Source organism: Lasioglossum baleicum, unplaced genomic scaffold (assembly GCF_051020765.1).
Source record: "Lasioglossum baleicum unplaced genomic scaffold, iyLasBale1 scaffold0021, whole genome shotgun sequence".
NCBI classification, from domain to species: domain Eukaryota; kingdom Metazoa; phylum Arthropoda; class Insecta; order Hymenoptera; family Halictidae; genus Lasioglossum; species Lasioglossum baleicum.
Window position 1 is genome coordinate 5,054,896 of NW_027469081.1, and position 18,787 is coordinate 5,073,682.

The 18,787-nt window shown below is 37.9% G+C and overlaps 1 protein-coding gene across 3 annotated transcripts in view; it reads left to right on the plus strand.

The window, feature by feature from the left end:
* LOC143219076 (semaphorin-1A) overlaps positions 1–18,787 on the plus strand; it is a 649,895-nt gene that overhangs the window by 269,152 nt on the left and 361,956 nt on the right. For all 3 annotated transcript variants that reach the window (XM_076444869.1, XM_076444871.1, XM_076444870.1), the window contains 2 exons: positions 7,865–7,961; positions 16,087–16,138. In XM_076444869.1, the coding sequence (XP_076300984.1) occupies positions 7,865–7,961; positions 16,087–16,138 (149 nt within the window). The remainder of the gene's footprint in view (positions 1–7,864; positions 7,962–16,086; positions 16,139–18,787) is intronic.

The window sequence follows — 18,787 nt, forward strand, 5'->3', positions numbered from 1 at the left end:
GCGACGAAAGCAAGATCGGCTGGGATTAAGGGATCTAATGAGCAGTGATTCGCTAATTATACAGGCAGTCGTGTTACAAGGATTACATTCGCGAGGTTGAGCGCGACACAAAGCCCGTCAACTTCAGAACTCGTAATCAAACGCAACTTTCCTCCCGCCCGTTCCCTGTCTTTTTCTGTGTATTATCTGAAGGGCGAGCTTTTTATACGGAATAGCAGAGAAAGCGTAACAAAAAAGAAAAAAAATACGTGTGCAGAACGGGAAAACTCGAGGGAAGTTGAAACGCGTCTGGAACAGCGATCATGGCCGAGTGAATGAGCGCCGGTGAATGCGTTGCGCCGATACAAACTGTAGATAAAAGGCTTGTCGGATTCGCTGAACGAAAAGTCATCGCGCTTCAGGCGTTTCTGACTGACCTTTCTGGTGTCACTAGACGCAAAGCGTTTTCCGTTCGACGTTGCACGCTCGCGCCGAATATTAACCGATCGACTCGATTTCTCACGCGATGACAAATTATTTCATGTACGTGAAAGACAATCCTGTCCCGAGAATTCGAGTTCGATGCCTATCGTTTGTCCGTAGCGCCGATTCGATCAATGAAATCGGTGTCGGAATCTGATCAGAAAGAATGGCAGACTAAATTCGAATGTAACGATACACTGGCCCCACCGCAACTCGTTGCACCGAAAGGAACCGATTCGGCTCCTTTATAACAACGATAACCGATAGAGAACGTAGAATAAAATATTTCCGCGTGATGCTTCGTTTTCGAGAAAATTCAATTTCACAGATTTATTACCTGTGCGCGCGCGCGCCCTTCGAAATGCGATTGGCTACCGTGTCTGAACACTATCGGCCATTTTTATTTGCGACGGACACGCAGACTGTGTCGCAGCCATTATGCATGCGATTTTTATCGGTTTCAGTGTCTACTTTGTATCCGACCGATTTATGGCAGATGTGGAACTTTAATAACACATTTGTTTGGTTAATATTGGAAAGATTGATAGTCTTTTGACTTACACTTATCAGTAGACAGTGGATATTAATGCAAAATAAAAATTGATATATTATGTTTAATAGGATGTTTATTATGTCGATGTCTGTTTACTTTTAACCGGACTCGTCTCAAAGCTTGAAGCATCTACTTTCACAATCCACTATTCATGTTTGCATATTGAAACGTTTTTAAAATTGAATCTACCTTAGATTTAAAGATTAAAGCTTCGTCGATTTATTGAGCTTGGAATGAAAGACGTATTTCCTTGCATATAAGTATACTGCGACCTTCATGCAAAATAAAAATTGTTCGCATCAACTGCAACAAACAAGTGTCAAGTAATAATTTCTTTCATTTTTTAGTAATGTTCATACGCTGCAACTGATACACACTGATGTTCTTAAATATTTAAAATCTGTCCACTGTTTTAAATTGCAATTACCCATTTTTGTCATGTTCCTTATTTTATTGATTCCTATTATATTCACCAACAATGTCACAATTCTATCAATTTGTGAAGTAAAAGAAAGGGAACACGTTTGGCTGTGAAAGGTTAATAAATAGGCTTTGTTAAAGAATTATAGATATGCATTATTACGCCAATTATTTGTTACACTGTTTGTTTATGAAGTTAATCGGTTCGGCAAACCAGTGGCTGATCCATGAATCTCGGTACCGACAGTAAGTAACAAGCTATCGGTGCCACATGCGGCGCGAATCCGAGGCCCCTTGATCCTAGCGCGGCAGCCAGCGCATTAACAAACAAATTCTACGTGAAAACAGACTTCTCGCCGGAACGTCGTGAATAGATCGTTCGCCACCACGAATATCTGACGTTAATAGATTTCCAGAAACATGGATTACTCGTAACGTACTGAGCCGCTCGTCTTTAAGCTAACCAAGTGTCCCGGATGCCGAGTTAAAAATAGGTAATGATACGTGAACGCGTAATCACAAATAATCGCCGCACTCGTCAGCATCCCGTCCCCTTCGTCCGCGGATGGCAGCAGAAACAGGCTGGATCTTGCGCGCATCAATTTCACCTCTCGCTGGCTGAACAGCATAAATGCGTCTGCACTCGACGACGAGTCGAGTCGAGCGCGGCGAGAAGGGATCTCTTTAGACTCATAAATTCGTCGCCGCCCAATTACCCAAACTCGCAGGCTCTTCCCGCGTTGCGGGTGCTTAGACCGATCTTCATTCAAGACCCACTCGAACACCTCCGCGAAAGTGTCGAAAGCAGGCCTGTCGATCCCCGGCGCGGTGTTCGCGGTTCAGAAAATGACTTCTCCAATCGGATGGGCACTGATGAATGCTCTTCAGCTCTCGAGGCTGGTCTCATTCACTCTTCTTTTTTTTCTCCCCCGACTGGTGGAGCTGTATCGCGGTCGCGTTTGCCAGCACACGATGAGAAAGCAACACGAACGACGACGCGACGGTGCGAGAGCAAAAGAGACATCATCGGGCTGGTTAGCCGGAGACGGCAGCAGATTGCGGCCGGCGCTAGATACAGCCTTGAGAAAAGGACCTCTAGACCATGGGAAGAAAACATGAAAAAATAGGCTAAGGGGAGCCGACGAGGGTTGGAGAAAGCGAGAATGAGAGGAGAATCGTAAACGCTGTGTGCCAGTCGCGAGAGGCTTAACAGGAGATGGGGCGCAAGGAAAGAATCGAGGAGGGGGAGCTGCCACAAAGTAGGCGCAGCACTTTATCGTCGACTATATAAAAGCTGAGACACTCTCTTGCGCGTGCTCCTCTTCTTTCTCCCTAACCCTGCTTTTTTCCTTTTCCTTCCCTTCTTGCCCACTACTTCTCTTTTTCCTCTCTCCTCATCCTCTTTCGTTCCACTGTTTGTAGCTTCATCCTACCTCTTGCTCGTCCTCCACCCACGTGTCCTCGTCTTCGTTTTTTCCCCTCGCGCGGAGTGCTGGTTTTATTTCCGTCTACCTGGCCGTCGTCCTCTTGCCTTTCCTCCTTCTTATAACCCATTTTCCTCCCCTTTCTACACCTTACAATTGTCCCCGGTTTACTTCCACCCCTACCCTCGGCGCCGATCTACGACTTTTTGCTCCATCGCTGTCTCGCTCGCTCTCACACTTTCTCGCATCTCCTTCGCTCGCAGCACTGCGCCCTTTCTTCAGCAACTCCCGCGTCTCCTTCGCTAAGTCAGTCTCCTCCTTATCCCCTCCTGCCGCTTGCTCGCTTCTACACCTTTATCGGCCGCTCGTAACAAGTTCTTCCTCCATTGAGACGCGCCCGCTCGCGCCGATACACCCACATGTCCCTATCTGGCACATAAATCCGACTACGTGGGTGTACCGGCACACCAGAGATTGTGTATATGGGTAAAATCCATTCATGGACGCGAGTCGCGTCTGCCTTGATCGCTGCTCCGTGCGCGAGCAGGTACGCGGAAAGGTAATGATGAGGCGTTTTATAACGCAGTAAAACACGCCGCGATTCCGACTTTGACTTCGACTCGGATTTCGCTCTGCGCTGTTCTGTTCTCTTCTCTGTTCGCAAGCTGCAGCCTGATGGGCAACCCGCTGGCCCTTTTTGCGCCGCCATGGTTGAAACTTTCGAACCATTCCGCCGCGGTCGTGCTACAGCCAACGAAGTTCAGACTTCGTTTCTTGATCATGACGTTAGTCACCGTTCGACCGTTATCGTTCGAAGTAATCGCGACCTCTCTGGTGGAATTGCTAGAGTGGGACCCGGGCAGGAGCTCTTATCGGGGAGCACTATCGCACGAGAAGCGAGGGTGAAACACGACGACGAAGAAGCGGCTCCGCGCTGCGAAAAATTGGACACCGTGCCCGGATCAATTAATTAGTCGAATGCAATGCCTCGGTACTTGAAGTTGCATTTAAATCGACGATTGAACGCGCTAGATTGAATCGATTTTATTGTGCAGCCGTTTATTGTGCAAGCACTTTGCGGCAAATGTCCCTAATCGCGACCACGTTCCTCTTGTCGATCGGTTGCGCCATTCTGATTAATGGAAAATACACACATTATTTAGCGCGATCATCGTCGATGAAACGATCGGACAAATACGGCGAAATCGGGGCAATTTATTTGGTAAAACAAATATCTTTAACGTTAAGACTTATGGCATTAATTACGTTTTCAATCTTCTTACAAACCAGAAGCAAGAGCAGCCTATGTCTGTCGGTGCAGAAATGAATTTTTAAATCTATAAAGTCTCTCAAATATGGTGAATATGATGTCTTTTAACGTGTCAAAGTTTAAATATTGTGGCTGATAGAATTAATAACAATAATTTCAGGTTATTCTCCTTGAACATTTTGTTCATCGAATTTTTCATCGATCAATATACGGCACATTTACCTTCACTTTATTTTATCACTTTGAAAATTCGATTTGTGAACAAATTATACAGAGAATGTAAATATCCTCGTTCGATATATTAAACCATGCTATTCTCATGCAGATAATATCTTTTATATTGTGTTTTGTCATCATAAACGTGTCAATTTAAAAAAAATTAGTCGTATCAGCACCATTATTCATGTTGTTTACAGTTTTAATACTTTTTTTCATATTTTCATCTTGATGGTATCAATAAGCCCGATTAAATAAGCAAAACTATTTCTGTCCGAATTGATTTCATGTATATCTGCATTCCATCGTAATAATTCATATAAAAAAATAACTATAAATATTATTGTTTTTGGTTGAATTCGATATTTTTTCAATTTAAAGGACTAAGGATAAGAATATATGTATTTCTATCTATACAACTACATATTCATATGGTATTTTATACACGAACATTATTTTATGGAAACATAAATTGGGATTAGTCGAAAAGCACGATTTCAAACGTTGCCGGTATCGAATTTTTAAATAAATAAAGATTACCGACCAATTTCTCTTCGCATTTGAATTTTTATGCGAGAAATAACTTTTAGAGGGTTGTGTAATTCACCCTGCGTAATGCGCTAATAAATTCTCTTATAGCAGGTGTGTATTACAGTGTTACGCGGTATAACGTATCTAGCGTGTAGTGACTCATAAATTTGATCACGTAAGACCAAGCATATGTGTTTACGCCGATTTTATATGCGGAGTCATTTACGACAGCAAAATCAGGCAGAGATAGGTATAAGATAGCAATCTTTGCAATTAATTATTATCCTATATGCGTACCAAGAAATCAGCGAGCACAGTGTAGAGGATATCCTGCAGTTAATATAACAACGAGATAACACGTAATTTTCCGTGTAAAAGAAATCGGAAATGTTGAACGAAACTCTTGTTACTTCCCTCCAGCTTCCTCCTTTCACTGAATCATCAAACAATAATTACATTCAGCGGAATCAATGAACAGAGAATAACATTTTAATATAGTCTGTGTTCATTACAAGTTAACATGACGAGTGATAGACAGGTGTTTTCGCAAAACGTGCACCGTGCGGAAATGATTAAATTCTGTATCCTACGGAAACGAAGCTTCGTTACGGAAACATTGTACTCTAAATATTTAATTTGCGTTTGCGCATACACTTATCGTGCCATCAGTTTTTGGCTGCTACTTGCGTGGTTTTAATATCAATAGTTTTAATATCAGATGATTGCATGAGTTCGTGCCCGATTTGAAAATAAAATTCTATGGTTAAATTTTAAAGAATACAGCTTTATTAATCAATAATATAGTCACCATTCTTTTTGAAAAAGAATGGTCTGGGTTAGGTTCTGTTTAGAAAAGAATGGTGACTATACAATTGATTAATAAGGCTGTATTCTTTAAAATTTAACCATTGAATTATTTTCAAATCGGGCACAAACTTATGCAATCATCTGACGAAAGAAAAGATGTTTCAGTATTTTCTTATCAGCCGACATTCGCGATTGAGAATTGAAATTAACCCTCAGGGCTCAAGGTAAAATACATATTTATTTTTAGGTGGATAATGCTAATAATTATAATGATAGTAATTGTACCTCACAGGAAACTTAAGTATAAAAATTTTATCATGTATTATCGAGCTGTCTTCAAAATTTAGTTTTAAAAGAACAAAAATCATCTTTATGTATTTATGAAGAAATTATTTGGGTGAAATATAAAACAGTAAAAGGTTAGAAAAATCTGAGAATATTGGCATATTTTTTTATTTAACTAATTTTTATTGAAACCCTGCTTCCCACAATCAGTACAGAACATTTTTATTTTGCATATCAGCAGTCTAATAATAGCTTTTGTTACAATTAGACAATCTTTATTATGTGAAATATTCTCCACCTAGATTTTAATAATTCTGTTAATAGATAAATAATGTTTTACTGTTTCTGTCTAGTCATAATCCAAAAATAAAAATCTGTGGATTAACATTGGACAAGGAAGAGTAATAAAGAGGCACTGAGCTTTGACGTATTATTTAAACAAATTAAGTTGTTTGGATGAACTGTTGTATTCTTCCTAAAAAAAAATACAGCTTTAATATTTACAACGTCCATTTAGCTCCTGTATTTTCTAAAATATTCGACCAAATATTATACCAGAGCCACCATCTTCGAGGGTTCTTTCCTCACAATATACAATGACAGTTGACGGACGAAAAAAGATTCATGGTAAATATTTTACGTTCAAATATTTGCCCACTCGAAGCTTTTGCGAGGTGTATGATAAGAAAACATTATACCTCTGTTAGCCTAATGTTATAGCACTTCGAAGCCTGGGAATAACGCACCTGTTTACTGATACTCATACTTCGCACTACCCAACTTGTAAAAATATACTAACTACATCTCGTCGACATTGCAAACACGAGGAACTGATACGACTATCTTAAGCACGAGTCTATGAAAACAGGATTTTAGAAAAAGCTTTACACACAAACTGAGAAGAAATACAAAATTTCAATATAGAAATACTTTTTATTCTTACGAAACAGATATTTTAGGATGTGCATAGTAAACGTTTCATGAGAACAAGACATTTTAAAACAATTATCAAAAAAAAAGTTTCCTAAGAAAAACATCATCATCTGCGTAAATATTACAAATAAATCACATCTTCAAAATCACATCTTCTTGCTATTATAACCAGAGTCGCCAGAAAACTTGTTCTTACAAATAGACGGCGGGTTTTATGTATTTATGACAAAAATGAATGGGTGAATCACAAAAGAGTAAACATATCAAACTATTTTCAACATACGATTATGTTACTCGTGACTTATTAAAATGATTAAGAAGAGGAATAAATGTCTATGCAACTCCTCGTTCTTGCAACTAACTTGTTAGGTTGTTGCACACGAAAAGTCCGAGTTTGGAGCTCACATAATTAAACTGTGCAAATAAATTAAATTTTCAAGTCGTACTGATTTTAGTCCCACTTTTTGTAACACTAAACGTACCGAGCTATAAAGGTAACAGGCCTTATGAAAATGGCAAGATTTAATTTATATTTAGACTTTGCACGGTTCTTTATTGTAACATGTATTGGGTTGGCAGGATTTCGGTATTTTAAGGTGAAATAAAATCGAATTTCTTTATTCAAACGATGAACTGCAATCAATAAAATATTTCCTTATTTATTCCTTTTTGAAAAAGATCTTATTCATTAAAGTTCATTGCTTGCATAAAAAGATTAGGCTCTATTTCACCTTAAAATACCGAACTACGTTCTTGCCAACCCAATAATATGAGAAAGCATCTTTACAACATTAATAATTGCAAAATAAAAAATCTAGAACCGGTCGTGGTACTTTTTTAGTGTTGAAGTCTGCGGAGACCAGGTTTCGGTGTGGAGCAGTTGCTCCGAAATCATTACCTGCATTACAAGCGCGATTAATTGTTTGACTGGGTTAACATGTCCGTTCGGTTTGTCTGTTTCAGGCGAGGTGATTGGCCAGCGGTTTCTGGGAAACGAGAGCCACGTGGAGCACTTCAAGCTCCTGGAGCGCGCGACCACTTCCATCCTGATTGGCGCCAGGTAATTGTTACGTGATTCGATTCTTTCTCGGCTGGTGGGAACGACTGGGGACGATTGGGAACGACTCGGGATGACTGTGAACTGAGAAAAGGGGTGAAATGGGAAGGAGTATAGAGGCGTGCGAGGGGAAGGGTCACCAGATGGTCATCGGTTAGATTCCAGTCGTTCGATCGCCGGTGTACCAAGTTTCCGGCGAGTCACTCCCTCGATTACGCAGCACGAGACCGATGACGCGGTTTTGTAGTCGCTATGAGGCTGCCTGCAGCCCCTTATGACGTGTCCTCTTTAATTTTACATGAGTCGTGCTCCCTTGGATCGATCGCCGGCAGCCACCGGGGGTATTTGATATGGAATAAATTGGTTTCAATTACCGAGACGAAGGAACGGGAAAGGAAAAACGTCTCCGTTCCGTTCCTATTATCGTAGTCGCCCGTAACATTAGCGTTTTATTGCGGCTGTGCTTTTCTTTCGACTTCCCGTTCAGTTCCTTCTGCAAATATAATTTCATACGCGGTATGTGTCGCGACAAACGGAGGGGAAGCAAGGACTCGAAACCGAAGGGACCATACCAAACGTCTAACGCAAAGTAAACTATAAATGTTTGGATAATACACCGAGGTGACTGTAGAGTTGAATTTTCTACCGTGAATATGTATAACACAGTAATATCGAAGTCTAAAGGGAATGTAAAGCCCCGGTGTCCAGGGAGTTTGGTTAAAATATCAATAAATTTTATGTTAATCGGATTAGCACTTTCGGACAGGGACCATAACAGTTATAATCAAAAAGAAACAAAGACAGCATCGACTAATATCGTATTGGTTACAAATAAGGATTATAATTAACCGAACATTCTTTCTCTTGTTGGTAAATGTTATCGTTGAGAGAAATTTATTTCGATCACTCATAACAGTTATCAACGAGAGAAGTTCATTTCGATCGCTCATAACAGTTATTGATGAAGGACTATTAAATAGTACAACTTTCAAATGATAGACAATCAATTATTCCATACATTTTTTATTCGTAAAATTTAATGTGACAAACAAACAGATGATTGATGAAACTGTTGATTCGTCTTGTTGTACGAAACCTTCTCAATGAATTTCACAGGCTTGCTCCATCCGAAAAAGAGTATACAGCTCAATAATTAAATAAGCAACCAAAATGATGAATTTTCTCGTCAATAATTATTATAAACAAGTGAAAAGAAATTCGATCATCGATAACTGTTATGAGCGATCGAAATAAATTTCTGTCATCGATAACTGTTATGAGTGTACATTATCTTAAACAATAATAATCAACCTTTTATTAATGATTCTTATCGTAGAAAATTTTAGAATTACCGTTATCTTTGGTCCCTGCTTTCGGAAATCTATTAGATGCCAGATCAGAAAACATATTTTATATTGTGGTAATGCATGAAAATGTGACGCTAAATCTTCCGTGATTCCTTTTCAAGTATCGTGTAGATGAACAAATCTACCTGACCGACAACTATCTGGAAAATGTAGGTATTTGAAATAGATGCGGATATTATACATTAACGCGCCTCTCGAGCGCGCGCGCTCTTATCCACGAGAAAAGCGCTGGGAAACGTAAACCTCCCTCGGGAGAAAAAATCGTAAATTCTAAATCGTTGCAGAGAAGGAGAGAGCACGAACTGGATTCCAGTTGACTGTGGTTTATGTTTTCGAATTCCGCTCGTGACACATTTCGTTGTGATAGTGGATCGTATATCGCACCTTTGAACACCTTCCTGACGCTTTTCACACGACGTGTTTCACTTTAAAGGCGGAAGTCTCTCGCGAACTCTTTAAGCGGAGCTTCGAATCAAGAAACGACGCGACGGGAGCATCCAATTCTCCGGAATTACATTTTCAGACGCTGGATTGCGCCGGTATAAACTTGTAAAGATTGAACGCTATATCCTTATTTGTATAGAAAAAATAGAAAGGAAATTACTAGTTTGATTTTCAGTCGTGCTTGCAACGTATTTTTTCGTTAATATTGGATCGTTGCATATGACACGTCCGATTTTAGAATGCATATACTGTTATAAAGTATTTTAACCAAGAAATACTATTATAATCTACAAGTTTATATTGAGATTATCATATATATCTTGGAAACCTTTTTATAGATCCCTCAGTTTGTTGATAGAGTTTTGTACGTTTTATGTTACCCTACAATTAATCAGAAATTTATTTTCTTTCTTAATATGAATAATAGGTTGAAAATAATATGACAGTATTTTTAAATTCTTCTAATGTTTTTACTGTTTTAAATTACACCAACTCATTGTTCTTATAAATGCACAAGAGCTGAAACTACCTAACCAAACCCAATTATAATTTAATTAGGTTCGATTAAATTTAATATTAGCCAGTGAAAGACATTGAAACTTTGTTGTTTGTCCCGGGTAAATAGTACGGAATAAATTCAATAAAAAAGGCTGTTCACTGCACTTTTCTATTTCAAGCAAGAAGATATAATTAAAGCTAACCGTAGTAAGTAACTGCAGATATCATTCCTGTTGCAATAACGACGCTGCTAAAGGGAAATACTAACTTTTAAATATTATGGGCAATTTTAAAACAACTTCGCGTATAAAAAGTATTTAACTCCGTAATATTCAGAGACATTAAAACTTACATTTGGCACAGAAGCTCTTCCTGCATCCAACAGTGCCATTAACACGATGAGCGTAGCGATTACTTAGTTTAATCGGCAAGCGTTAGTTACATTGTATAATTTTTACATTAGCACTGTGGAGTCATAGAAGTTTTCAAAAAGCAATAAGTTACAGTGGAGCTTCGATTATCTAAATCTAGACTAAACAAGGACACCCGAGAGTGCGTATAATTGACCAGTAACCTAATTTTACGTTCTTTTTTCACCTATCGAAACTATTATTGCAAGAAGTACAGTCCTAGAAATTTTCTAGCAACGAGAAGCGTTGAAACCAATCAAGTTTACAATCAATTGATCATTTCTCGTATAATTAAAAGGCGAGGTCAATAAAATTTCCATTTTTAGAACCGTTAATCACCCGCTCGAAATTCCAAACCTGTTTACTTTCATTAACAGGTTTCATGCTATGTGGGTCGCCGAGGACAACACATTATAGTACCTACTACTCCATTTATTCGAGGCAAATTTTACGGAACACCCGATTCACCGAATTCGCTACGAAAGAGCTCTTAAACTCTCATTATCAGGAATATTGTACTTCGATAAGTTTCGTCGCTAATACCTGGTTGGCTAGCCTATAGTCCCACTGGCAAGAATCATTCGCCTAATGTCAGCATCCTATTGTAGTTATGTAAACGATTTTGTCTCCCTCTGGGATATTCTAAACCGTTAAAATAGGTTATTGTTATTAACACGGTTGTAGTCGTACCTTATCGCATCGATCATATCCAAATTATCCTCTTCAGAAAATAGAAAATGTAATGTTTTTTTTATTGAATTACAAAACGTCTGATACTGTTCTATACTATTTTTGAAAATTTTTACACACTGTCTAAAGAATTCGTACGTGGCTGTTTGTAAATTAAGTCGGATCGAAGTTGACATTCAGTTAATGAAATACATATATCGACCTGTGATGTGTGACTACATTGAGTACCATTGTAGCATTGAGTAGGTGTAATTTAACAAAGCAAGCAGAGTTGGGCATTAATCGATTAAAATTTTAATCATGATTGATTGATTAACGTGTACGATTAAAAAAAGAAATCATCGAAAAAAAATATAAAAGCACGTAAACAGAGTTTTGTATTGTATATAGACCAAATGACAATACATCTAAACTCAGTTTACATTTTTTCAGTATTCATACAGTTTTGATTCCGTATTTCATTTCGAAATTTCAGCAGTTAATCATTAATCAATCATCCGATTGACGATTAATATTCGTTAATCGCAATTAACGACTAAAGTAGAAATTTAATCGTTAACTGCAATTAACGACTAAAGTAGAAATTTAATCGTTAACCGCAATTAACGACTAAAGTAGAAATTTAACCGTTAACCGCAATTAACGACTAAACTAGGAGATTAATTGTTAATTGCGATTAACCATTGAAGTAGAACTTTAGTCGTCAATCGTTGATTAAATTCTTGCCCAACTCTGACAGCAAGCTCATTAGGAAAATTAAAAAAATACTATTGTACTATTGTCAACCTATTAAACATATTAGAAAAGAAAATAAATTTTTCCTTCGGTCCAGTTCGTTGCAATTCAGGCAGAAAGTTTTTATTTTGCATAAAGATCCGCTGTTTAGTTATTATATTAAATTAATAGTGAATATTGACAAAGGTGTCGAAAAAGACCAAGTAGTGTCAACTTTATAAATGAAAAAAGGTGTTCGTACGAATAGTTTTTGTACTTTTGGCATTTTCAAAGGGTCGCACAAAAAATAAAAGTTATTCGGCAGTATGAATCGTGAAAATGTTCGGTCCTCGCTTTAAACGATGCTCCCGTGAACACCTTGCATCCCATAATCGTAGTACATACATACAATCATGCATGTTTGAAGTTTCTCGACGGCGGGTATCACGTTTCTGTTCGATAATTTGATCCATTACGATAATAGTCTATTTGTCGCATTGATATTGGGCCACGTTCAAGAATTGCTATTTACAGTCGCGGATGGCCCAGTGGTTGAAGTAAACCGCGATTAGCAGTCTGTAGTTATTACTGTTTCGGGTAGTTGCTTGGCTAACCGATGTTACTCTAATAGCAGGCCCAACGCTTTCGCCAGTTAATTATCGTGAACAGTGGTACACAAATAATTTCAAATATTGTTCATTTTCGTGTATAAGTGAAACGACAATTTTCTGTTTAGCAACATAACGTTGAGAAAATTGGCTATACAAAGTGAAATTGTGCGTTGAATACCTTTATTTTAATTAACGGAATTGTGTATTTGACACAGTAATCCTTACATCCTGTTTGTAATGTTAAAATTTTAAACAACAACGGACTATTGAATGGAATCGACTTATGAATCACTTATTATTTTCTCGTCTGCGAATACACACGATTTGACTATCTCCTTTGCACTGTTACTACAGGACAAATTTTAATTTCTTTCCTGAAAAAGAAGTCCACGTCGAGGAAATATTATTCTTCCTCCTCGCCTTACTTTTAGATGATAGAATCACCTTCAAAATTCCACTGTCATTCTCCCGACACCCCGTTTGCACGGTGCATATCTCTGACGGCGCGGCGGTGGACTCGAATAGAAAATTTTCATTGCATTTGAATACATTTGTTACGAAAAGTCCGATTACCGTGTCTGTTTAGCGAAACATCGTTCGCGGAGGAGAGAATCGCGATTGCATTCAACGGATTTCCTTTCCCGCGAAAACTTGTATTACCAGGCTGTCGCGTGATTCGCAGGATGCGGCTTTATCGCCGTTGCTGTATCTGGACAGTGGCATTTTTCACAAGATCAGTGGAGAAAAACTAATTATTCTACGACCAAAGGAAAGGAGCACGACAGGAAAGTGAAACTTCATTTCGCAGCTATACCATATACAGATATAATTGCATTGTCGCGGCTATCGAAAATGTCTTACACAGAATTCCAAAAAAGCCGTCCAATAGAGACAGAGAGAAATATTGGCCAATTTTTTCTCGTCAGTGTCAGCATCGGATAACGAATCCGCGACAAAAGATTTATTTTATCTTTAGAAACCAGGCAATAGCTTCGCCGTGGAAAAATAAAGTCGTGAATTGAATATTAAAATAACAGAGTCATGAAAATTTGCATTAACTACGTAATAACCGTCATGATCGATTGTTTGTTAGCGATGCGTGATATACCATACGGTTATTGAATCGTTTCATTCATAACAACATTTTTCCAAAGGATAATGGAGATCGATAATAATTGTGCGTTGCAAAAAAGTGGATTTTTTATGGATATGAATATTGATAGTAGAATATCGTTTGCCACAATTCAGCTGTCGTGTGATCTATTGTATTTTTCCTAGTGTTTTTCTCATTTTTTGTTTAATAGATTTTTAATTAGATACTGCGTTCAAAAATTAATAGTTTCTACTGGAGTGGTGAGAGTAGCAAACAAACTTAAATTGTTAGCAATATGTACCAACGAAAATCGATTACAGTTACATTAGCGTTTATTTACTAGTGTAACGTCTTAGTACGACAGTAATGGTGTTTTAGAATTATTTAAATTGAAATATCTCCTGAACCACTAAGTTTTCGACATACATAGGTTAGTACTTTTTTATAACGAATGTCCAGCTGCATCGATTGATGTATGAAAAAATACCTCATTCCATTTAAAAAAATGAAGGTGACCTTTATATCTCTAAAAAAAATCACTTAAAAACAAAAATTTTTTTGGAATTGTATGAGCCTCATTTTACCATTCAACTTTGTCCTTCAGACATTTGACGTATCTTTAAAAACAACAAAGATATTTGAGGTGGCAACGTTATGTGACTCACCCTGTATAGTTTATACTGTATGAAATGATTTTATTTATAGACTTTACGTGTAACATCTCACATGGGACCGTAGCCCTTAGCATTTTGTATTGCAAACTATAACGAACATTTGATATTGGTTAATTAGAACATCGCGGGAGAGTAGCGCGAGGCTTTGTCACGATTAAACGAATTAATTGTCAGGGAGTGCGCATAAACGAAGTTTCTAAGTTATGCTACGTGTGACGTATTAAAAGGGATATGTTGGAAGAGGCTTAATATCCAAGTTAACTTAATACTGTACCTAATTAATTTAGTACGAAAGTTATTATCGAATATGCTGTAGGTACTTACCCGAGCTTCACAGAAAACGCGTAAGTGATCAACTTTGTGCAGCGATGCAATGTTTCGCATAGGAATATGAGATTGCGAATATTCATTTTCGTCAATAAATATTTATTAGCCAGAGTATTAGATCCCGTATTGGTTTTGATATTCATTACAATGAATATTTATTGAAGTATTTGTAACGTTTTATAAAGGCCTGATATATTTCCAGAGATCCTGATAAAAATTCCAAATACTTCAATCTATATTAATCGAATATCAATGATATTCAAGTTAAGAAATATTAAGAACTTTGAATGTCGTCCTTCACACGTATTCATTGAAGATAATCTATTTTTGTGTAGGTCAGCTAATGCAACAATTTTTTATTATGGTTTGTATTCCAGTCAGTTTTACTGCTCGGTGCAAACTACCAAGGTGTTGCAATCTTATATAACTACACCATTTTGTAATTTCATGCAACAATAAGAATGAAAATAAAGTTAAAATGTTGCTTAACGTTCTCTAAAACAATCCTTTATACAGTGTCTTTATTTGCGAAAAAAAGTTAGATTTCCTCCACTTTATTAAGCTTACAGTGTTGCGTTAAGCACAAGAACAACGTGACAACTCAAAATTATTCAGTTTCCGTTGTATAAATATATTATTACGTTATGTTATATTATTATTATTTATAAATATATTTTTGTGTTAATACATACGCATAAAGTTATCGCCATGGATAGCCCTATTAGGTGTTATTTGCTTTTACTTGCAGCTACAGCTAGTTAAACTATCAAAGGATTTTGGAGCGCCAGTGGCGCACCCAGGGGGGAAGCCATGGGGCCAAGTCCCCCACCAAGAAAAAAATGTTCAGCTTCCAAAATTAAAATCGCGGAATAGCCCTGGGTACAGATGATAGATATTTTGGCTTAAAAAAAAGGTCATCACGCAAAACCTAGGGCTGGGTTCAACTCGGCCCCCCCCCCCAAGATTACATCCTGGGTGCGCCACTGTGGAGCGCTCTCCTGTAAAATTAGTGTTTTTATATTGTGTGACATTTTTCTTGTGCACGAGCGAAGTATCCGGCGCTAGAGTAACTCTCCCTATAAAACAGTGAAGAGGCCGATCATCATTTCGTTTAGGATGAAACGTTCCTTTCGCGAGTATCCGGTTTCGATTGTTCCGTCAAGCTGTCGCGCTAGCCGTAATTACTAATGCTTATCCGTGGCGCGCGCGGCTCAAATAGTTCGCGGGGAAGGCTAGATGCGGATAGATTACTGGGAAGGATTTACGGGGCAAGACTTAACGTTCTCGTTTCGTTTTTCAGGAACGCCATTTACAACATAAGTCTGCACGACCTAACGGAGATCGTCGACCAGGTGAGTGCAACGCTAAAAAAGCCCTGTACGCGCGGGCCCGCTATCTGAATGCTCGATAAAGAATGATTGAACGATCTAGATTACGTTATACCGTTCGAATCTGCGCGAGCCGACGGTGTTTTAAAAACAACGCGGCCGGCTATCTGGAATCGGGAAAATTCTGCCGCGAGACTATACCGATTTTATCTCGGAAATGTTGCGAGAGTGTTTTTAATTCGAGAGAAGAATATACGGCCGGAGCGCCGCGCCGTCACCGGGATTGTAACGAAAACGCGGAATAAAACGTTCCCGAGGATGATATTTATTTATTGAATATTATTATCGGCACATTTCGGAGCGAAATAATATAAAACCAGTTCGCAGCGATAAATTCAATTCGGAATCGAACCTCGGGGACACGGCGCGCGGCACAGCGTAGAAACAATTCACCACAAATGAATTCGTTCTTTGTGACATCGAATTTTAATACGATTCATATTGGTTCGACTCTTTGGTTTTGATGCATCAAATCAATTAGCGAACAGAGGGACGACACTCGTGCAAATTTACATTCCTCCTCACTGATTTATAAACGTTGATCTTTCTGCTACCTTGGAACCTATTACTTTGTAACGGGATCACAGTTTTAATGCATAAAATAAATGCGCGATACATACCTTTGTAGTCGGGCATGTTAGCAATTTCGGTATTGAACGTACGGAGTTTGTTATTAGATGGCACACATGTTTCTCTCGCCAATTCCGTGCGCCACATTCAACACTCACTGCCAACGTACATGAGATATAATTTTATTGATACGGGAGTAAGTTAATTAGTAGATCGTGCAGAGTTCATGCATTTATATGAAAGTTTAATAGGTCTACAGGTAAATACACGTGAAAAGAATTTAACGTTTTCATATTATTTTCGGCTTTTCAAGACTTTTATTAATTTAAATTTTATGTTGCACAACTCTTTATCTTGTTAAATTCAATATTTCTAATTCCAACCATAGTTCCAAATTTTTACTACATTAAATTTCATAATGCAATTTTCGCAGAAGAGATATGCTATCTGACTTGTTAATAAATAAGTGACTCCACATATTTCTTTCAGCTTTGGTCGCATGAAAAGCTTCCTTAATTTTATTGTAAAAATTTCATTATATTTTGTGGATACAATATATTATGTCTGAATATAATTAGTCTCGTATTGATTCGAAAATGTTTAATAGGAAGCTTATGATTTTATTAATTTAAGCCGTCTCTTCTTCAATTTCTGATATTGTCCGTGAAATTAACTTAAAAAACTAAATTAGTATGGTCATTTTGTAAAAACGTTTTCAGATTACTATAATTTGAGTCGACACATCATTAAACGCATTAACAACTTTCATAATCTTGCGGCACAGATGCACGATTAAGCTTTCTCATCAAAATTAAAAATATATACATATTATCGTTACCCTTCAAGGGATCTTACTAAGTTTATTAAAATAATAGGAAATATACGGTGAATGACGGGTAATATGGAACAGCACATAATATAGAATATTGTAAAATCTCAATAATGAAATAACGAAATTGGAAGTACATTTTAATTTGCCAGCAGCGAAGAGAAACGTTTCCATGGTGTTCAAAAATTTCTGTAATGTGTTATTGAATATGTTTGCTTTGGACTGTTAAAAAATGGTTCATATTATTATGTTCAAATAAACAATTATTCGGCATGCTTGGCTCTGCTTTATCCGAGAGGTTTTCTGAGCAATATTTATATTATTAAAATATCTGCTGAATTAATCATTTTTTGACATCCATAGATTAATGTCTTTTTATAGAGAATAAAAAGCCCATTAAAACCTTCATTAAAAAAAAAGAACAAAGTTGACCTCCATCAGTTTTTGACGCCCAGTAAGAAACTGTTGCGACAAAAGACAGAGAACAAATCGATGGACAAAGCTTCGCAATTCCCATGCACGTACTACATTGTACAGGAACGTAACAAGATAAATCGCTCCAGAAAAATCGCTGAAGCTTAAAACAGCAATCATCCTAGGACCGACCGAATGACAAAGAAAGTGAAAAGTTTTTCAGCGGTAAATCTACAACGCGACGTTCGTCAAAAATGTTCGAAGTAGAAATGTCAACTTCTATTGACAAATCTAAAGCTGGCCAAATGGAACCGTGAATAGATTTGCATGATAATAGATGCTTGTCGAGCTCCGTGTGTAATCCACGTTTCCTGGATCTCATCGCAAACACCGAGGAACTATCGATCGACCATTGCGACCGGTCACGATTCTTCAGCTAGAAAGTGCCGGATTATTCGATGAGCTGCCGAAAATTTCATCTCCCTTTTCGCTGGCGTATTTATACCGTTACCCTCGCCCTTTCCCTACATCCAATCAATCAACAGGGGGCTAAGAGAATAGAGACAATCCACGTAACGTCTACCGTGGGCCGTTCGCTTCGCTCAGTTGCCGATAGAATCGAGGCATTTTCTGATAGCATCGATGCTTTTGTATACGGAATTGATACTTTTGTATCTGTCTATTTATCGGCCGGCTATTCCGCGAGCCTTTGAATTCGGTCGTGTGAAGTATCGGTGTAATTCAACCACGCGTAAATGTCTTGCCAGCCAAGTTAGATACTGCTTTCCGGATTTATGTGG